Source organism: Sus scrofa, chromosome 6, assembly GCF_000003025.6.
Source record: "Sus scrofa isolate TJ Tabasco breed Duroc chromosome 6, Sscrofa11.1, whole genome shotgun sequence".
NCBI lineage: Eukaryota > Metazoa > Chordata > Mammalia > Artiodactyla > Suidae > Sus > Sus scrofa.
The window spans coordinates 60,235,168-60,258,371 of record NC_010448.4 but is presented as its reverse complement, the minus strand read 5'-3'; the positions used below and the strand labels follow the sequence as shown (position 1 = coordinate 60,258,371).

General features: G+C 41.9%; 1 protein-coding gene across 1 annotated transcript in view; it reads right to left on the bottom strand.

Moving 5' to 3' along the window:
* Positions 1–23,204, bottom strand: part of NLRP4 (NLR family pyrin domain containing 4) — a 39,039-nt gene that overhangs the window by 13,876 nt on the left and 1,959 nt on the right. Inside the window, exons 2-5 of the mRNA XM_021095070.1 lie at positions 17,289–18,861; positions 15,880–16,041; positions 13,404–13,571; positions 9,715–9,882 (exon numbers count right to left, since the gene is read on the bottom strand). Coding sequence (XP_020950729.1) covers positions 9,715–9,882; positions 13,404–13,571; positions 15,880–16,041; positions 17,289–18,861 — 2,071 coding nt within the window. The remainder of the gene's footprint in view (positions 1–9,714; positions 9,883–13,403; positions 13,572–15,879; positions 16,042–17,288; positions 18,862–23,204) is intronic.

The following is a 23,204-nucleotide window of genomic DNA, read 5'->3' as shown; positions in this document are numbered from 1 at the left end:
AAATCATGGATATTGGCACAAAAACAGACATATAGATCAGTGGAACAGGATAGAAAGCACAGAAAGAAATTCATGCACCTATGGCCAGTTAATCTATGAAAAAGGAGGCAAGGCTATACAATGGGGAAAAGACAGTCTCTTTAATAAGTAGTGCTGGGAAAACCAGACAGCTGATTGTAAAAGAAGGAAATCAGAACGCTCTCTAAAACCATACACAAAATAAACTCAAAATGGATTAAAGGCTCAGATACTATAAAATTCCTAGAGGAAAACATAGGCAGACTGCTCTTGGCATAAATTGCAGCAAAATCTTTTTTGAACCACCTCCTAGAGTAATGAAAATAGAAATAAAAATAAACCAATGGGATCTAATTAAACTGAAAAGCTTTTACACAGCAAAGGAAACCATTAACACAATGAAACGACAATTTTGCAAATGGGGAAAAGGTCTTTGCAAATGAAGCGACTGGCAAGGGATTAATCTCTAAAATGTACAAACATGTCATACAGCTTTATATCAAAAAATAAGCAACCCAATTAAAAATGGTCATAAGATCTAAACAGACATTCCTGCCAAGAGAACAAACAGATGGACAAAAAGTACATAAACAGATGCTTGCCATCACTAATTATTAGAGAAATGCAAATCAAAACTACAATGAGATGTCATCTTATACAAGTTAAAATGGACATTATCAAAAAGTTTGCACACTATAAATGCTGGAGAGGGTGTGGAGAAAAGGGAAACCTATTACCCTGTTGGCGGAAATGTAATCTTGTGAAACCACTGTGCAAAAAACAGTATGAAGATTCCTCACAAAACTAAATAAAAAACTACCAATAATCCAGCAATCACACTCCTGGGCATCTATCTGGAGAAAACCATAGTTTGAAAAGGGTACATGCACCCCCCATACTCATGGTAGAAATATTTATAATCGCCAAGACACAGAAGCAACAGAAGTGTTCATCAGCAGAAGACTGGATAAGGAAGACATGGTGCAGCAGAATACTACGCAGCCACGAAAAAGCATGATATAATGCCATTCGCGGCAACATGGATAGACCCAGAGATTATCATACTAAGTGAAACAAGTCAGACAGAGAAAGGTAAAGACCACAAATATTTTGAATCTAATAGAAATATGCAATAGAACTTACAAAACAAACAGACTCAAGATTTCAAAACCATCTGCTAATTTTAGGCTTTGTCTGTTCTTTGATTGTTTTAGATATAAGGTTAGGTTGTTTATTTGAGCTTTTTCTTCTTTCTTGAGGTAAGATTTTATTGTTATAAACTCTCCTCTCAGAATTGCTTTTGCTATGTCTGATAGGTTGGGGTTGTTGTATCTTCATTGTCATTTGTGTCTAAGTATCTTTTGATTTCCTCTTTGACTTCCTCAGTGATCCATTGGTTGTTCAGTAGCATATTGTTTAGCTTCCATGACTTTGTATCATTTGATGTTTATTTCTTGTAGTTTATTTCTAGTCTCTTAACATTGTGGTCAGAGAAAATGCATTGGATAATTTCAACTTTTAAAAATTTATCATGGCTTAAGATCAGAGCAGAAATAAATGAAATAGAGACAAAGAAAACAATAGAGAAGATCAGTGAAACCAAAACTTGGTTCTTTGAAAAGATCAACAAAATTGATAAACCTTTAGCCAGATTCATCAAGAAGAAAGGGAGAAAGCTCAAATCAATAAAACTAGAAATGAAAAAGGAGAAATCAAAACTCACTCCACAGAAATGCAAAGAATCCCAAGAGATGACTATAAGCAACTAGATGCTATTAAAATGGACAACCTAGAAGAAATGGACCAATTATTACAAAGTACAACCTACCAAGACTGAACCAGGAAGAAATTGAAAATATGAACAAACCAATCACAAGCAAAAAAAATTGAAAATGTGGTTAAAAACCTTCCAAAAAACAAAATTCCAGGACCTGATGGCTTTGCAGGTGAATTCTATCAAACATTCAGAACAGAATTAACACCTATTCTTCTGAAACTCTTTCAAAAATAGCACAGGAAGAAACACTCCCAAGCTCATTCTATGAGGCAACCATCACCCTGATACCAAAACTGGACAAGGATACCCCCCCAAAAAAGGAAATTCCAGACCAATATCACTGAACATAGATGCATAAGTCCTCAACAAAATACTAGCAAGCAAATCCAAAAGGATCATAAGTGAAGTAGAATTTATCCCAGGGATGCAAGGATTCTTCAATATCTGCAGATCTATAAATGTGATATACTGCATCAACCAAATGAAGAATAAAAACCATATGATCATCTCAATAGATGAAGAAAATGCTTTTGGCAAAATTCAGCCCACGTTTCTGATAAAAACTTTCCAGAGAATCTGCATAGAGGGAACCTACGCAACATAATAAAAACCATATATGAAAAATCCACAGATAACATCATTCTCAATGGAGAAAAATTGAAAACCTTTCCACTAAGATCAGGAACAAGACAAAATGTCCACTTTCACCACCATTACTCAACATAGTTTTGGAAGTCCTAGTCATGGCAGTCAGGGAAGAAAAAGAAATAAAAGGAATCCAAACTGGAAAAGAAGCAGTAAAACTATCACAGTTTGCAGGTGACATGATACTCTACTTAGAAAACCCTAAAGACAGGACCAGAAAACTGTCAGAACTCATCAATGAATTTGGTAAAGTTATATGATACAACATATAATACACAGAAATCAATTGCATTTGTATATACTACTAATAAAAGATCAGAAAGAGAAATCAGAGAAACTATCCCATTTATAATCACATCAAAAAGAATCAAATACCTAGTAATAAACCTACCTAAAGAGACAAAAGAACTATACTCTGAAAACTATAAAATGTTGCTGAAAGCAATTAAAGACAACACAAACAGATGGAAAGACATACCATACTCTTGGATGAGAAGAATAAATACTGTCAAAATGATTATACCACCCAAGGCAATCTACAGATTCAATGGAATCCCTATCAAATTACCAAAGACATTCTTCACAGAACTAGAACAGAATTTTCCCCCCTTTTTAGGGCTGCACCCATGTCATATGGAAGTTCTCAGGCTAGGAGTTGAATTGGAGCTACTGCTTCTGGCCTACTCCACAGCCACAGCAATACCACATCTGAACTGTGTCTGTGACCTACACCACAGTTTACAGCAAACACCAGATACTTTAACCCACTCAGCAAGGCCAGGGATCAGACCCATACCCTCATGGAATCTCATCTAGCTTGTTACCACTGAACCACAGAACAGAAAATTTTAAAATTTGTTTGAAAACTCAAGAGATCCTGAATAGCCAAAGCAATATTGCAAAAGAAAAATGAAAATGGAGTAATCAATCTTCCTGACTTGAGACAATACTACAAAGCTACATTCATTAAAACAGTATGATACTGGCACAGAAACAGAACTATAGACCAATGGAATAGGATAGACAGCCCAGATATAAACCCAAGTACCTACGGGCAACTGATCTATGACAAAGGAGGACAGAACATACAGTGGAAGAAAGATAGTCTCTTCAATAAATGGTGCTGGGAAAACTCTACAACTACATGTAAAAGAATGAAAGTAGAACACTCTTTCACACCATATACAAAAATAAACACAAAATGGATCAAAGGCCTAAATATAAGGCCAGACGCTCTAAAACTCCTAGAGGAAAACATAGGCAGACGGCTCTTTGACATAAATCACAGCAAGGTCGTGTTGGATCCACCTCCTAGAATAATGACAATATAGACAAAAATAAACCAGTTAAGACCTCATCAAACTCAAAAGCTTTTGCACAGCAAAGGAAACCATTAAAAAAAATGAAAAGACAACCCACAGAATGTGAGAAAATCTTTGTAAACAATGCAACAGACAAGGGCCTAATCTCCAAAATAGACAAGCAACTCATGCAACTCAACAACAACAAAAAACAAACAACCCAATTGAAAAATGGGCAAAAGACCTAAATAGACATTTCTCTAAAGAAGACGTATGGATGGCCAACAGGCATATGAAAAAAATGCTGTCACTAATTATTAGAGAAAAGCAAATCAAAACTATCGTTAGGTACTTCCTCACATCAGTCAGAATGGCCATCATTAGTAAGTCTACAAATAACAAATGCTGGAGAGGTTGCAGTGAAAAACATACCCACCTCCACTGTTGGGAATGTAAACTGGTACAATCACTATGGAAAACAATATGGAGGTTCCTGAGAAGACTAAATGTAGAACTACCACATGACCCAGCAGTCCCACTCCTGGGCATATATCTGAACAAAACTTTCATTGAAAAAGGTACATGCACCCACATATTCATCGCAGCACAATTCCCAATAGCCACAACATAGAAACAACCTAAATGTCCATCAACAGATGAATGGATTAGGGAGATGTGGTACATATATACAATAGAATATTACTCAGCAATAAAAAGACAAACTAATGCCATTTGCAGCAACATGGAGTGAGGTAGAGACTCTCATACTAAATGAAGTGAGTCAGAAAGAGAAAGACAAAACTTTCCTTAAAAAAGACACATACCCGCATGTTCATTACAGCACCATTCATAATAGCCAAGACATGGAAACAACCCAAATGTCCATCAACAGATGATTGGATTAAGATGATGTGGTATATATACACAGTGGAATACTACTCAGCCATAAAAAAGAACAAAATAATGCCATTTGCAGCCACATGGATGGAACTAGAGACTCTCATACTGAGTGAAATAAGTCAGAAAGAGAAAAACAAATACCATATGATATCACTTATAACTGGAATCTAATATATGGCACAAATGAACCTTTCCACCGAAAAGAAAATCATGGACTTGGAGAATAGACTTGTGGTTGCCAAGGGGGAGGGGGAGGGGGAGGGAGTGGCATGGTTGGGGAGCTTGGGGTTAATGGATGCAAACTATTGCCTTTGGAATGGATTAGCAATGAGATCCTGCTGTGTAGCACTGAGAAACTATGTCTGGTCACTTATGATGCAGCATGATAATGTGCGAAAATAGAATGTATACATGTAGGTGTAACTGGGTCACCATGCTGTACAGTAGCAAAAAATACTGCATTGGGGAAATGAAAAAAGAATACCTTATGATATCATGTATTTGTGGAATCTAAAATATGGAACAGATCATCCTATCCAAAAAAATCAGAAAGTGATCGTGGCCTAGGAAAGCAGACTTGGGCTCCCAGGGGAGAGTGGAGGGAGTGGGATGGATGGGCATTTAGGGGCTTTTTTGGGATGCAACCTGTTATCCTTGGAGTGGATGGGCCATGGGACCCTACTGTACAGCACAGGGCAATGTGTGTGATTGGGTCACTTTACTGTACAATAGAATTTGAAGAAACATTGTAAATCAACTATACTTCAATAATAATAATAGTAGGAAAAACACCACAAGCTTATGTTTACTAAAGTGGAACTATTGGGGGTGGGATTAAGTTAGGCAGTTGGGATTGATCTATACATACTACTGTATATAGAACAGATGGGTATGGGGGACCTACTGTATAGGGAAATTTACTCAGTACTATGTGGTAAACTATATGTAAGAAGAATCTAAAAAGGAATGGGTATGTGTATATGCATAACTGGTTTATTTTGCTGTACCCTTGAAATTAATGCAACGTTGTAGGTCAACTACATTGCAATAAAATCAAAAAATAAAATGATACTTAGAATATAAAATATAAAATGATACTTAGATTATAAAAAAACAAAAAAGAAAACCATGGAGGATCCCACAGTTTTATATCCTGATTTGATTTTTAGGAGCACACCTGTGGTATATGGGAGTTCCCAGGATAGGTGTCAAATCAGAGTTGCAGCTAGCCTAAGCTATAACCATGGCAACACTGGATCCGAGCTGTACCTGCACCCTATGCCACTGCTTGCAGCAAGCTAGATCCTTAACCCACTGAACAAAGCTAGGGATCGTACTTGCATCTTTATGGAGACTATGTTGTGTCCTTAACCTGCTGAGCCACAATGAGAACTCCTATATTCAAATGTTTTACAAGCCTTTTTTCTCATGGTTAAAAATTACACACACAAGGAAAACCAGTTTATGGTTCCCAAAGGGGAAAGGGGTGGTAGGTGATAAATTAGGAGTTTGGGATTAACATATATACACTACTGTATATAAAATAGATAACTAACAAGGACTTACTGTATAGCATAGGGAACAATACCCAAGCTTAATATTCTATAATGATCTATAAGGGATAAGAATCTGAAAAAGCTTTCATTATTCACACGCTCATATATATACAATTATTAAACTGATATGTATTAAATAGATCATATATGTGTATGTATTTATATACACACATATATAATTGAATCACTTTGCAATATACCTGAAACCAGCACAACCTCGTAAATCAATTATACTTAAAAAAGAAAAAAGTTAACAAAAATTATACTTCAAAATTAAGATCTCTTTCTCTATAGCAGTTTTTTCAATTATAAAGTGAACCTCAATTTAAAAAACTATATTAGCAGGTGAATGGATTACAAAGATGTGGTACATATATACAATGGAATACTACTCAGCCATTAAAAATGAAGTAATGGCATTTCCAGCAACATGGATGCCACTAGAGATTTTCATACTAAGTGAACTAAGTCATAAAGAGAAATACAAATACCATATGATATCATTTATATGTGGAATCTAAAATGTGGCACAAATGAACTTATATATATATATATCAACAGAAACACACTCACGGACTTATGGTTGCCAAGGGAGTCGGGGCGGGGGGAGGGAGTGGGATGGACGGGGAGTTTGGGGTTTGTAGATGAAAACTATGACATTTAGAATGGATAAGCAATGAAGTCCTACTGTAAAGCACAGGGAAGTACATCCAGTCTCTTGGGATAGACCATCGTGGAAGATAATATAAGAAAGGGAAAAGATACATATATGTGACTGGGTCACTTTGCTGTATAGCAGAAATTGGCACAACACTGTAAATCAACAATAATTAAACTATTTCCTACCTTAGTAGCAGTGTAATAATAAATCATAATGCTAAAACATGATTTACTGAGCAGTTACTCTATAACATTTCATATCAGTTGAGTATTTTGCTATTTTTAAACAACGTCTGTCTTTACAAGACTTTGGCAAACATCAACAACCAAAAGTTATTTTGCTTCTTAGCAAAAGTGTTGCTTTTCAGGAATCAAGGAAGTGCAAACTATTTTAACTGTTAAGTGGAATATACTTTCACTTTAGGTTATTTTACTTTTAGGATTAAAGGGCTAAATTTCTCTTTCATTAAAAAAAGTTTTATTGAAGTATAGTTGATTTTCAGTGTTGTAGTTATGTCTGCTGTACAGCAAAGTGATTCAGTTATACACACCAAATTTTAAATTAAATACATTCCTTAAAGATGTTTAGCTTGCGTTTGTAAGACCTCACTTAATGGTAATATAACATTGTAGGAACGTCTCCCTATCTAGATATTGATTTCAACACAGGAATGATTCCATGTTGCCTTCTTCCAACATCTTTCGTGCCATACTCTCTGTATATCTCATTTTGGTTTCTCTATTTTTGGTTGAAGTGTAGTTGAAATACAGCATGCTGTGTTTTTACAGCGTGTTGTACATTTAAATCGTGCGGTTTATGTGTGCACCCATGAAACCACCACCCATGGGGACATCAGGCTAGGTGACTTATCCATCAGCCACAAAAGATCCCTCATGCCACTTGGTCATTCTCCATCCTGTCCCACCCAAGATTATGCAGACACTGATCTGGCTTGTGTCCCTATAGAGTAGTTTGCGTTGTTTAATTTTATTCTCCAATGTGTGCTCTTTTTTTTACCCCCCATAGAGTCTCCTGGGTTTTCTGCACAGAAGCCATATTTTTAAGAATAAAGAATTCTGTATCATTCTTCCATTTCTGGATTCCTGAGCTTTGTTCTGGGAGCCACAGTCAAGGTGCTTGAAAACGGTGTGATCTTCTTCAAGGGATGCTTTCAAGCATTTTGGGGGCAGGACTGGAGTTGTGTTCAGTTGTCGGCTAATTCTATCCCCTCCCAAGGTGAAGGCATTGGGAGAACTTGACCCCATGGCCTCATGAATTACGGAACAGGAGCTCTTCACTGTTCCCTGGTTTGTGTGCGTGCCAGACACCGTCCTGGTCCCTTCATGTGCTTCCTTCCCTGGCCTCGGGTCATTTTCTCCTGCGTGTACTGTTCAGACCTCTGCTGAACACTTGAGGGGAACAGTCTTCAGACTCCTGGTATTTTCTCTCCTCTTTGGTGCGCCGTCCTGTGACCTCCTGCAAGTCCCCTAGACTCTCAGCCAACCTCTCCTCAACCCAGGAGTCTGCCAAGTCCCTCCCAAGTTTTCCCATCCTCGACTGTGTCCTCGAAACTCTCCCCAGGTAGACAATGGGGGCAGTTACAAGTCTCACCTTATTTCCTGTCTCTCAAGAGTCACTGTCCTATTGCCATGATAGCCGGTGTTTAAAACCGCTGGTTTCCTTAGTTATTTTTGGTTGTTTTGGATAGGAGGTTAAATCCAGTCTCTGTTTCTCCAGTTTGGCTGGAAGCATATAGGCTCATATTTTCTTGATTTATTCTTAGCATACTCTTACTTTCACATAGCTCAAACTCCAAAAAACCCAAAAGTATAAACAGAAAAAAGTTTCCTTGCCACCCTGTGTCCCAGCCTTCCAGTTCTATTTCCCTGTGGCAACCTTCATCATACATTGTATATCTTCTCCAGGGATATTTGTGAAAAAGAAAACAAAAGACAGCTGACCCTTGAACAATGCAGGGGCTAGAGGCACTCACAGTCAGTGGAGTTGAAAATCTGAGTATAATTTACAATCCGCTCCCCACACCCACGGATTCCACCAACCATGGATTGCGTAGTCTGTCGTACAGATTTGTGAAAAACAAAAATCCGCATGAGTTGGCCCGAGCAGTTCAAACCCCTGTGGTTCAAAGGCCCGCTGTACACACACATGCATGTTTATCTTCCCACCACTTCCTTTTTATACATGTATGCGTATGAACTGCAGATATCAGAACTGTATTAATAGATAATCCACCGACTCTGTACGGTACTAACTCATCCGTTCTTCTCTGTGTGTTCTATATACCCTCAAGTGTGCTTCTAGGTTAGTCGATTCCCTCATCCTATTCCTGCAGGAAAAGCGTGCTCAGAGTTAAATGAGGTCAGCGCTCCCGTGGACGTCCTGCTCTGCCCGCATCCTTGCCCAGGACCCACAATTGAGAGTGCAGCTCACATTTTCTTAACAAGTAAAAGCTATTGACCTGGGAGGTACCTGTGTCTGTGCTAAGTGCTTTAATCCAGCTTGACATCCTTAGAAACTTAATGTGGCTCTGTATGTGCTTGGTAGTGCACTGTATCATCGCAGTGCTCCTGAGACCTGCAGGACAGAATTCGCACCCTTCCTCTGTTTACAGAGAAGCAAAGTGAAGCCAAGAGTGTTTAAGTACCTTGCCCAAGAGGAGAGTGTGTAAGTCGTAAACCCAGAAGCAGAACGCAGATCCTTCTGATTCATGAGCTAACACTTTAAAACTCTCTGCTCTGTAGCCTCCAGCAATGGGTAGGTTTCTTGTCAGCCGGCCCGGGTTCACACTACCTGCCTCCATGGTCCTCCACTGGGACTCACCCCGTGTTCACTTACTCCAAGACCCTCAGAGCACAGTCTGGCTTACACAGGACCTTACACAGCAGGGGAGCCCCTGGGACCAAGTAGTTGCGTGAGACATTAAGATTCAGCAGTTTCCTGCTGCTCCTTAGGATCTGGGAAAAGGCTGAACAGTCCTCCACCGAGAGCCAACATCTTGCCAGCCTGTAGGCAACAGAAAACGTCCCATATGCCTTTGGTTTCTACTTCCCCGACTCATTCTTCTTGCCCGTCTTGTCAGGACAAGGCTGCACGTATTTGCTCTGCTTGAGAACGTCACAGGCCCTGCCTCTCTTGATGGCCATTGCCCAATCTACAGGCAGCAGCGAGCGATGACCTGAGGCACAGGCAGCCTCCATTACCATCCGTCCCTGGCTTCAGCGTACCCAAGGACGTCTCACTGCTTTTAGGGAAGATCTCCAGATACAGCACATGGTCTGCAAGCGTGATTCCTAGATCCTTGAGTCCCAGTCACATGGGTTAGTTTCAGTTATTCTCCTTCAAGTATTTATTCTTGTTTGCTGTTCTCCAAACACGTACCCCGTAGGTAACTTAGGGTTTTTGCGCTTGTTCACCCTGAGGGGAAGGCTCTTTGCCTGGCCTTTGGTTAGATGGAACCTCATCCTTCAGGTCTCTGTTCAAGCAATGCTCCCCATGGGACGTTCCGTGGAAGACAATCTCAGCGGGACTCCCACAAGGTCGCCGCTTGCTGGCTTGCTTGGGTCTGCCAGGGTGGCCAGTGATTACGGTTTTCTATGGTTTCAGCCACTGTCCTTCCATCTGGCTGCCATAAAATGTAAATTAGACCCAGAGACAATAAAGATGTAAATGATGGCGATAGGTGTTAAGAAATGGAAATGAGGAGTTCCTGTCCTAGCGCAGTGGTTAACGAATCTGACTGGGAACCATGAGAGTGCGGGTTTGGTCCCTGCCCTTGCTCAGTGGGTTGACAATCCGGAGTTGCTGTGAGCTGTGGTGTAGGTCGCAGATGCGGCTCGGATCCCACGTTGCTGTGGCTCTGGTGTAGGCCGGCAGCTGCAGCTCCGATTAGACCCCTAGCCTGGGAACCTCTATATGCTACAGGAGTGGCCCAAGAAATGGCAAAAAGACAAAAAAAAAAAAAAAAGAAATGGAAATGTAATTGGCACAATTACACATGGGTCCTAATATTTTTCTCAGATGGTTCTATGGCAGTGCATGGTTTTCAAATTTGATTAGCCATGGCACTGGGAACTCTGTCAATTATGATGGAACACGTAATGTGAGAAAAAAGAATGTATACATGTAAGTGTAACTGGGTCACCATGCTGTGCAGTAGAAAAAAATATATATATAAAGAGATAAAAGATTTGTTCTAGCCTTAAGATATTATTTTTAAGAAGCAGAAACACACCAAGGCAGATATTAGTCAAAGTGGACAAAATTAAATATGAGGGAACTAAAAAAAAATTAAGTATGCGTGACCAAAATGAAATATAAGTGAAAACTCACATGAGGGAACCATATCCGGCCACCAGACATTTAAATATGCTGGGACTTTTACATTTTAAAAAATTAGTTGTCAACATTTAAACACCAATAAAGTTTTATATAAAACCCAGATTCTCAGCTTCTGCAGGAAATGTAGGTATCTGGCAATACTGGGTGGACGTGTCCATGCTGTAATACAGAAGGCTAGGCGGGAAGCAGTAACTGCTTCCTCCATGTGGGTCACGTGATCTCCTTCCTCAAAAGGACCCAGCAGCTGGTTTCTTCCCCTGGTCTTAATTCCCTGGGATCTCTAGTCATTTGTGTCATTGATAACTAGTCTATGAAAATCATGGATATTGGCACAAAAATGAACATAGAGATCAGTGGAACAGGAGAGGAAGCCCAGAAATAAACCCAAGCACCTATGGTGAATTAATCTATGAGAAAGGAGGCAGGAACATACAGTGGAGGAAAGATAGTCTCTTCAATAAATGGCGCTGGAAAAACTGGACACTACATGTCAAAGAAGGAAACTAGAACACTCTCTAAAACCATACACAAAAATAAACTCAAAATGGATTGAAGACCTAAATGTTAGCCCGGATACTATAAAATTCTTAGAGGAAAACATAGGCAGAATGCTCTGACATAAACTGCAGCAACATCTTTTTTGATCCACCTCCTAGAGTAACGAAAATAAAAACAAAAATAAAGCAATGGGATCTAATTAGACTGAAAAGCTTTTACACAGCAAAGGAAACCATTAACAAAATGAAAGGACAATTTTGCAAATGGGGGAAAAAAATCTTTGCAAACGAAGCGACTGACAAGGGATTAATCTCCAAAATACACAAACATCTCATGCAGCTTTATAAAAAAAAAACAAGCAAGCCAATTTAAAAAAAAATGGGCAAAAGATCTAAGCAGACATTTAGCCAAAGAGAACAGATGGGCAGAAAGCACATAAAAAAATGCTCAACATCATGAATTATTAGAGAAATGCAATCCAAACTACAAAAGTATCATCTCACATCAGTCAGAATGGCCATCATTAAAAAGTCAACAAACAAACTATGGAGAGGGTGTGGAGAAAAGGGAGTCCTCCTACACCCCTGGTAGGAAGGTGAGCTCATGCAACCACCGTGGAGAACAGTAGAGAGGTTTCCTAAAAAACTAAATACAAAACTACCATATGATCTAGCAATCCCACTCCTGGGCAAATATCCAAACACAATTTTCATTCAAAAACATACGTGTTCATTGCAGCACTGTTTACAATAGCCGAGACATGGAAACAACCTAAATGTCCATCAACAGGTGAATGGATTAAGAAGATGTGGTATATAAATACGATGGAATACTACTCAGCCATAAAAAACACAAAATAATGCCATTCGAAGCAACCTGGATCGACCTAGAGATTATCATAATAAGTAAAGTAAGTCAGAGAGTGAAAAAAATCCTATGATATCACTTACATGTGGAATCTAAGAAGAGGCATCTAAAATATGGCACAAATGAGCCTATTCACAGAACAGAAACAGACTCACAGACATGAAGAACGGACTTGTGGTTGCCAAGGGGAGGGGGAGGGAGTGGGATAGATGGGGAGTTTGGTTTTAGTGGATAAAAACTATTACATTTTGAAGCAATGGGATCCTACTGTATAGCTCAGGGTACTACATCCCACCTCTTGGGATAAAACACGGTGGACGAGAAGAATATGAAAAAAAGAAACTAGAAATGGGAATGCCTGGGTCATTTCGCTGCACAGCAGAAACTGGTACAACATTGTAAATCAACTATACTTCAATAAAAAATAAAAATAGTAAAAAAGGATACAAATGAACTTATTTGCAGAACAGAAACAGACTTACAGACTTTGAAAACAAACTTATGGTTACCAAAGGGGACAGGTGCAGGGGACAGATGGATTGGGGATTGGGACTGGCCTATGCACACAGAGGTATATGGAATGATTGGGCAATGGGGACCTACTGTCTAGCACAGGGAACTCTATATTCTGTGATAATCTATTTGGGAAAAGAATCTGAAAGCGAATGGATGTACACACATGTATAACAGAGTCATTTTGTTGTACAGCAGAAGTTACCACACCCTTGTATATCTGCTATACTTTAATAAAACTGTTTTCAAAAAGATGTCCATCCCTCTTTGCAACCGAATCAGAGAGCCTGGAGCACACAGAGACTTACAGCAGCTCTTCGATGTTGCACGTGGGGTTGTTCAAGGCTTCACAGAGCAGCTTCACAGCATTGCGTGAGAGCTTCGTGCCACTGAGGTTCAGGCATTTCAAATGTGGGCTGTGAGTCAGCACCTCAAAGAAGAGCCGGCTCCCACGGGGAAAGGAGACATTATTCAGGCTGCAACAATAAAGAAAGGCTTAGGCAAATTTCAGCCAACACAACCTGAGCACACAGCCTGAGCATCTGCCTTCTGTTGTGTTCTGTGACTTATGATAATGGGTACCCCAAGTTCACAGCCCAGGGGTGCAGATCAGTGGTTCTCAGTCTTCCACATGGTCCTTGGGGGGAGGGGCAGAATCACCCAATGTCTGGATATGTTTTTGTTGTCATACTAGGGGGTGAGCTGCTGGCATCCAGTGGGTAGAGGTCAAGGATGCTGATAGTATCCTACGTGGCACAAGATGGCACCTCACCATGGCATGGCCCATAATAGCAATAGCGCTGAGGCGAAGACACCCTGGTGTAATACTTGCCGGTGTAACTCACTCCCAGATTTAAGTGGATTAACACAAAGTTTATTTTTTCTCATGTAATGGTTTGATGCAGGTATTACTAACTGTTGGAGGTAGAAGGCTTTGCTTTAAGACCGTGGTTCTCTGTGTTTGCTGTACTCTGACAGCGCACAGAAATATTCTGATAAGTTGGCTTGGGGGCCTGAACTGGGCCTAAAGAACTTTTTAAAAGGTCCTCAGATGATTATAACATGCAGACGCTATTGTGAAGATGTGGAACATATACACAGTGGAATACTACACAGCCATAAAGAAGAAGAAAATGATGCCATGAAACATGGATGCAACTAGAGATTCTCATACTAAGTAAGTCAGAAAGAGAAGAACAGGAGTTCCCTTTGTGGCACAGTGGAAACGAATCTGATTAGCGTCCATGAGGATAGGAGTTTGATCCCCGGCCTCGCTCAGTGGGTTAAGGATCTAGTGTTGCTGTGAGCTGTGGTGTAGGTCACAGACATGGCTTGGATCCTGCATTGCTGTGGCTGTGGTCTAGGCTGGCAGCTGTAGCTCGGACTTGACCCCTGGCCTGGGAACTTCCATATGCTGTGAAGGTGGCCCTAAAAAGCAAAAAATGAAAAAAAAAAAAAAAAGAGAAGGACAAATACCATTTAATATCACTTATATGCGGAATCTAAAATGTGGCACAAATGAAACTATCTACAAAATTGAAAAAGATTATGGACATGGAGAGCAGATTTGTGGTTGCCAAGGGGGAAGGGAGAGGGCGTGGGACGGACTGGGAGTTTAGGGTTGGTAGATGCAAATTCTACATTTGGAATGGATAAGCAAGGAGGTCCTGTACAGCACAGGGAACTCTATCCAATCTCTTGGGATAGACCATAGTGGATGATAACACGAGAAAAAGAATGGATATATATGTATGACTGGGTCATGATGCTTACAGCAAAAATGGACTCAACACTGTAAATCAGCTGTACCCTAATAAAAATAAATTTAAAAATGAAGTCACTACTCTACATGCTTGCTTCTCAAAGCATGGTTCCTGGACAAACCACCGAGGACAAACTTGTTAGAAATGCAGGCTCTTATGCCCTACCCCAGACCTAGATCAATGTCTAAAAGACATTCCATCATAATCTGTCTAGTCGATTATGATGGAACATGTGAGAAAAAAGAATGTATACAGGTATGTGTAACTGGGTCATCATGCTGTACAGTAGGAAAAACATATATATAAATAAATGATAGAAAAGGCATTCCATTTCCATTTTAATGACGTGAAAACGTGAGACGCACTGGTACATAAAATCACAGACCCAGGTTCCCCCTGTCTCCTAACTTCATTGTTCCGCGAATAAATGGAGGAACATGGACGGGCAGAGACAGGCCCCAGTCCCTTGAAGGCTTTGGTGTAGAAGTGACGCTTGTACACAGCGTGTCAGAGGACAGTTTAAGGTCCTAGTCCAGGACGACCTTGCAGACACTCAGAGGCTCAGGTTCTCTCCTGTTTCTCTCACAGCGACCTCCCGCTGAGAAGTGTCTGTACATTTTATGATGGAAAAGCAGAAACCAACCAATCTCCACTTGAACGTATGTCCTGGGACTCCAACTCTACACCCCATTTCATTCTTGGCATTTAGGACAAAGGTGGGCCCCCAGCTGGCCCTCAGTTATTGCTTGACATAATGCTCCTGGACGATTTAAGGCAGCAGCAGGTGTGGCAACCACTGCTGAGCTTCAAATTCAGAACCATCTTTCATAGCTTTGCGACCTTTAGAAACTCCCTTTAATGGGATGAATGGGGAAAGATGATACAGCAAGAGAAACAGACATGTGAAACTCTGCTCGAGATTGCAATTATTTTCTTAGGCCGTTGGCATTGGCCCCAAGCGAGAGGTGAGACTCATTTATCACCAGCAACACCATCCAGCCCAGGTGCACCTCCAACTTACTGAAGCTTTTGAAGGCGACAGCGAGGATGCTTCAGCTGATCGCACAAAGTCACAAAAGTGAAGCCATGGAGGCTGCTGTCACTCATTCGGAATTCTCTGAGGTTCTCGTTTGTAATGAGCGCAGAACAGACTTGATTCCAGTGGATGGCACTGTAACGTGACCTGTGAGGAAGGAGAAAGGAAATGGTTTCCATGGGTCAGTAGTCACCCCAAGGAGTTCCCTTTGTGGCTCAGTGGAAATGAATCTGAGTAGTATCCATGAGGATACAGGTTGGATCCCTGGCCTCGCTCAGTAGGTCGAGGATCCAGCGTTGCCATGAGCAGTGGTGTAGGTCGAAGATGTGGCTCGGATCTGGCATTGCTGTGGCTGTGGCATAGGCTGGCAGCTGTAGCTCCGATTTGACCCCTACCCTGGGAACGTCCATATGCCATGGGTGCAGCCCGAAGAAAAGAAGAGTTAGCCCAAGTCACTCACAGCCTATAAGCATAACACATGATCGTCCTGAACATGAGACATTTGACTCAGACCCTCCTCTCGTCACAGAGAATGTCATCATCATGTTATATCTGTGGTTCTCGCTTGGGGGCAGTGTGGTCCCCTGGCTTACGGGACATGGGAAATCCTTGAACCTTTGGGGATGCTACCACTTGGGGAAGGTGTATGTACAGCATCTAGAGGATAGAAACCAGGGATGCTGCTAAACCTTCTGCAATGCTCAGGATAGCCCTTCACAGCCAAGAATTATTCCTTATTCATTAATAAATTCATTCATTCATTATTCATCCCAAATGTCAGTGGTGCCCGGGGTGAGAAACCTTGCCTTGTGGGCAGGATGTTTGATAGCGAAATTTGGGGTAGCACAGCACAGCTGTTAAGTCTTGAGTGCGATGTCTCAGGGTCAAGCCTAGCCCTCACCACTTCCTAACGTGGGCAGTATACACCCAAAGAGATAAAAATAACAGTGGTTTTCCTGAGTACTAAGTGAGTTAAATTTTGTAAGAATTTTAAAGGTGACTTTTAACAGGGAAGTGAAGAAAGAATCTGAATGTAGTCCTGTGGGAAGATACAAATATTGATTGTAAGTACATATCAGATGATGTTGAGAAGTGTAGGAAACACACTTCACATGGATTCTCAGAGCCCGTCCTCACGATGCCTCACAATGTGGTATCTAATGTTATTGCCCCTTTTGCAGTAGGACAGCGTCAATGAAGAAAGGGAAGAACCCCATGGACAAGGTCACGTGGTCCATCAAGGATCAAACCAGGACTTGAGCTGAAGTCTGTTTGGCAGGAAAGGTAAGATCCTAACCGTGAGCCTACATTAAAAATGCTGTCGGCAAAACCTACTTGGGAATATGGGCAGAGGCTGAAAAGGCAGTAGAAAGAAAGGCAGTAGATGAACTCACGTGGAACCTTCTTCATCCTCTTCTTCAAAGTCATGTAGGGCAGAAACCCAAAGTGTCCTCAAGCCAGAACAGTGTTTTAAGCAGTAGGCAGAAACTACCAGGTCGGCATCATCAATGATGGATAATTTAACAGCCTGGAAGAAGTCCATTGCCCACTGTACGAAGTCTTCATTCCGCATCTCATACAGACAGTAACACAATGCCAAGAAATCTACCTGTTTCCAGGGATGTTCATTCTCAGCTATCCTTTGCAAGAACTGGTGACACTTCTGCTGGATCTCCTGGGCCAGGTGGATGCCAAAAAATGCATCCAGCTTTTTTTGTTCCTCTTCACGTAAAAGGCCAAACAGGAAGCACCCCAAATAAATCCAGTATACATTTACCCTCTTTAAAAAGGTCAGCAGCAGTGCCTCGAGAGAGCCAACAGCGGGGTTGGGGTGTTGGGCGTGACGACTCAGAAGATAGAACATGGCAGCACAGAACTCCTGGATGCACATGTGGATGAAGGCGTAGGACTTCTCAAAGGCCCTGCACTTCTGAAGCACCTTTAAGCCCAGTAGCGCAGGGATGTCCGAATCACATAACCCATTTCTCTCGAGATCTTCTTCACTAAATACAAACGTGTCAGTCCACATGCCCTCTGCAGCCAGGAAGCACAAGCCCTTCAGCAGACGTTGGCTTTGCTGATCTGGACAACCAGCACCCTTGGGTGTGAACAGGCCAAAGACAAAAGAGGTAAAAATAGAGGTGGTGTGTTGGCAGGTGGGCGCCAGATCTCTCCCCTTGTCCATCTCTTGTTTCAGGCAAGTACACACAGCCCAGCAAAGGACAGGGATTTGGCACATGCAAAAGAGCTGTTTGTTTTCCCTCACCAACCTGAAGGCTTCCATGGCTCTATTCCTGTCTCGAAAGATGGTGTAGAAATACAGCTTCCTATCAGTCTCACTGAATCCCAGGAGTTCTCTAATTTCTGGCCCGTCCAAGCTGAGCTCTAGTTTCCGTGGGTACACAGGCTTGGCTGCAATGAGCAAGGAGGACTCGGGGAAGATTTTCTTCCTCAGCAGGCTACTGAGGACCACCTGCACCGGCCGCTTCTCCGTCCAGTCGCTGCACAGATCCGACTCAGGCTCGTTCAAGTCATGCTTCAGTTCTTCAAAACTATCAATGATGAACAAGAGCCTCTCTGGTTGGGATGTGATTTCTTGCAAAGGAGCAAGGGAGTCAGACCAGTCTCTAGAAATCAATGCAGCCAAGCTCGTCTTTGTCAGCTGCTTCAGTTCCTGGCAGCAGAAGTAGAAGACATAAGAGAATCTCTCTCGAAAGAGGTTGCCCTCCGCCCAGGCCAGCATCAGCTTTACCAGGTATGTTGTCTTCCCAACCCCTTGTGGTCCAAGGAGGATCACGGTCCGTGTCCATTTCCCAGTTCTTTTAGGAGCAAAAAGCCGTTGTAGACTTTCCTGTTCCTTACGGGCATTTTCCTGGTCAAGATACTCATGAATCCTGGTGCGGGCTTCTTGGAACCATAGGTTGGAGAATTTCTCCTTTATGTGAGCTTGATATGTCTTTGCATGTCCTGGAGTTAGGCAGAACAAGGGAAAAAGAACAAAACAGCAGGTCCAAGTTAAACACATGCCTACACATTCCTCGACGTTTTTGACCCTGTAACTTCTCAGGGATCTGCCTACTGTGGCCCACAGGCCGGAGCGCGTCAACGGTCTGTTTTGTAAGTAAAATTGCAACAGCACTGTTGAGTCGTCACAGAGACTCTGCGGCCCACGATGTCCTCAAATACAAACTCTGTGGCCCTCTACAGAAAGAGTCTGCTATGTAGCACAGAGAACTCTACCCAATGGTCTGTGATCATCTATGTGGGAAACCGTCTGAAGGAGAAGGGGTGTGTGTCCCTGGACCACGGAATCACTTTGTGGCTCAGCAGACATAATCACAGCCTGGTCCATCCACCGCACGTCAATAAAACTTCAAAAGAGGAAGAAAGCGTCTGCCACCCCCTGCTCTCCACACGCATCCACACGCATCCTCATGCATCCACACGCATCCACGCGTGTGCTCGTGTGCACACCACTCCTCCTTGCTGCTGTAACAGCAGACACTGGGCAGGAAGTACGTGACCATCGGCAGCAGGTCAGCTCAGGAATTCGTGGAGCCTGAGCTGAATATCAGGCCGATATTGAAAAGTATGGAATAACTTACGTGGAAGAAGAAGAACTCCGTGTCTGTCATAGGTACCCATTTATGTATACAAGGGATTCCGAGAGAGAGAGAGAGAGAGAGAGGTGTAGGTTCTCTGTGGGTGGGATCGCTCTGAAGGACCTGACACAGGCACTTCCTCAGAGGAAAACGAGATGCAGCAGATATGATGGAGCGACGCTTAGGGCTATTTTTCCTCTCTCTCTCTTTGTAAATTGAAGCTGAGATGCAATGTCGTGTTCATTTCAGGTGTCCAGCAAAGTGACTCAGTTACACAATATATGTCTATTCCTTTTCCTGTTCTTTTTCCATTATGGTTTAGCACAAGATATCGAGTCTAATTCCCGATGCTGGACAGTAGGGCCTTGTTGTTTATATGTACGTACCCAGTAGGATGTATCTGTTAACGCCAAACTCCAAATTTCTCTCTCCTCCCCCCCCTTTCCCCTTTGGTAACCATACGTTTGTTTTCTGCATCTGTAAATCTATTTTGTAAATACTTCCTTTGTATTGTTTTTTGACTCCACATATAGGAAATATCATATTTCTTCTCTCTCTACCTGGCTTACTTCACTCGATATGATCTTCTCTAGGTCCAGCCATGTTGCTGCCAATGGCATTATTTCATCCTTTTTTCATGGCTTGTAGACCATTTTATATATGTACCACAGCTTCTTTGTCCACACATCTGTTGATGGACATTGAAGTTGCCTTCATGTCTTGCCTATTGTAAATAATGCTGCAATGAATATTAGGGTGCATGTATCTTTTTGAAGTAGAGCTTTATCCAGATATATGCCCAGAAGTGGGATTGCTGGATCATATGGTAACTCTATAGTTTTGCTGTATAAGGAACTTCCATATTGTTCTCCATGGTGGTGGCATCAATTTACAGTCCCATCAGCAGTGCACGGGAGGTTCCCTTTTCCACCACATCCTCAGTAGTGGGTACTCGTCAGAGAAGAATGCTAGAAGCACACAAGCATTGCAACACTGACCCTGTTCCGTATCTGCTCCAGCTAACATTCCAGGGACGAGTTAAGTCCTGCAGTTTACGTGTGTTCTCATGACACGGAATGCATAGAGTAGTGGAAGGGAGCAGAGTCTACCTTCTGCTGCCCTAGCCGTTTTGCTGCCGTTGGCCATGAATGGGAGACACTGACTCTGGGTTTTTCTGTAGTACCGTTCCTGTCTCCAAGGGCTGCACTCACGGATTTTAAGAAGCACTGCGCTGCTGAGCCTCCTGATCTCTGAATCGTAGCTACGGTGGTCTCTTTTAAAATTCGTACTGCTAGCAAGTACTTGTTTAGCTTTCTTAAAGCCCATCATGATCACGACAAGGTAAGGAACTGCATTTTTACAGGGTTTTAAGAAGCGCCGGTGTTTCACCAGGGCCTGTTCATGACTGTCATTGGAATCATTACCTGCCCGCCCTCGAAACCTATTAACCTTTTCGGCTATAGTCAGCCAATTCCTATCTGAAGGCCAATTATGCAAAATATATTGGAATGATTCTTTCCACATGTCCTGTATCCAGCAGTAACAACTGGTGACGTGGGTCAGGAGATGTCACCTGAGGAGGTTGGATGCTCCACCTTCACTCTAGAAGGAAAGGGGGGCTGGGAGAACAGCACAGAGGAGAAGTGCAAATGCACTGCGCGAAGACAGGATGTGTCCAAGAGGGTAAGAAAGACTCAGGGAACACTCCACAGTGAAGGCATCCTGGAAGAACAAAGTTTGAAAGCGACTAGAACAGACAAAATACCCTGTGATTTCGTAAGCCAGTGACAAATAAACCGCACTACCGAACCTTGGTTTCAGTGTGTATGATTCAGACTGCTAAACACACTTGTTGAGACAGTTTATTTTTAAAATTTTGATTGATTGATTGATTTTTAGAGCTGCACCCATGGCATAAGGAAGTTTCCAGGCTAGGGGTCAAATCGGAGCTATAGCCGCCGGCCTACACCACAGCCACAGCAAGGCAGGATCCCAGCTGTGTCTGTGACCTACACCACAGCTCATGGCACTGCTGGATCCTTAACCCACTGAGCGTGGCCAGGGATCGAACCGCATTGTTATGGTTCCTAGTCAGGTTTGTTAACCACTGAGCCATGAAGGGAACGCTAAGACATTTTATTTTTTTATTGCAGTCTGAATCATACTGAGTGGATATTTTTGCTGAAGGAAGTGGCAAGTATCTTTTTGGCTCTTCCCATGAGAAGATAATGTTAAGTTCGGTGCCATCCAGCATGGTAGCTGCTAGAGACATATAGCTATTCGGCAACTGCAATGTGGTTAGGGCAACCAAAGAACTAACTTTTTAATTTAACGCACTATAAATGTCAACAGCCACATGTGGCTGGTGGCTACCCTGCTGGACCGAGTATTATGTACCTGCTTCTCATACAGGGTTGCTCAACTTCAGCACTGTGGACATTTGGAGCTGGGTAATTTTGAAAATCTAGGATGGTTAATGGTTAGTAGCATACTTGGCCTCTGATCACTAGATGTGACCTCTGCCTTGAGAGCAGTCAACAAAATAATATCAGCAGATATAGCAAAATGCCCCCTGGAGGACAAAAATCACTCCTGATTGAGAGCTACCGCCAAGACTAACCTAACATACTGTTTTAACGGGGTCCTGAAAATCCAAGGTCGTGTAGGAATAGGGAGATAAACATTTCAGTAGAAATGCCTCCATGTCCTCATGTTCTATCAGGTTCAGAATGGGGACCCTCAAGGATTTAGATTTTAATCTCCCGTCAGCAGAGTTCAAGAACACTGCAAATACTCATGGAGAAAGTCTAGCATTCCTTAAACGAATGCTTTTGCCCAAGCTTTGCCCCTCATCTCAGTGGCCTTGGAGGAGTCAGTTACAGTTGACAAAATTTATTATCATGAGTTAAGATAATTTCTATCATGTCTCACACAAGAGGGGGTCACAGAAGAATCAAACATGAAGCCCATCTTAAAACATGGCTATTAATTAACACAGTATAGGTGAAGTTGACTGGAATGTGAAAATTTGGTTGTAAGATTTTTGCTTAGTTGATTTTGTTGTATCATTTCCTGTTCTCCCACAGGGAATTCTCCACCCCCCCCACCCAGAAGAAGAGGGAATCTTTATTTATCAAGGTTATACTAGAGTCAGAATAGCACAGATACAGGCTTTAGCGTCAGGTGTACCAAAAAGTATTAGCTGGAAAAAATCTACGAACAATGGAAAAATTCAGTATTTACTTTATACCTATTGGAATTGCCAACACACTCCAGAAAACATAAGACTTGAAGAAATGGAAACAAAAACAACATTAGAAGGGTGTCGTTTTTCTCATATTGTAATTTATCCGAATTAATGACTTCTAAAGTATCAGGAATCTTTTAGAACCAGACAATTTTGTCATGAAGTGTGGGGTTGGTAGATGCAAACTACTGCATTTAGAATGGCTCAGCAATGAGGTCCTGCTGTACAGCACAGGGAACTCTATCCAGCCTCTTGGGATAGAACAGGATGGAAGAGAGAATGAGAAAAAGGATGTATATATATATGGCATTACTGGGTCACTATGCTGTGCAGCAGAAGTTAGCACAACCTTGCGAATCAACTATACTTTAATAAAATACATAAAAATATATGTAATGGAAATTCTGGAAGAAAGGACAGTGAGGGGAGTTTTGTACTAATCAATAGGAATCACTAAAAAA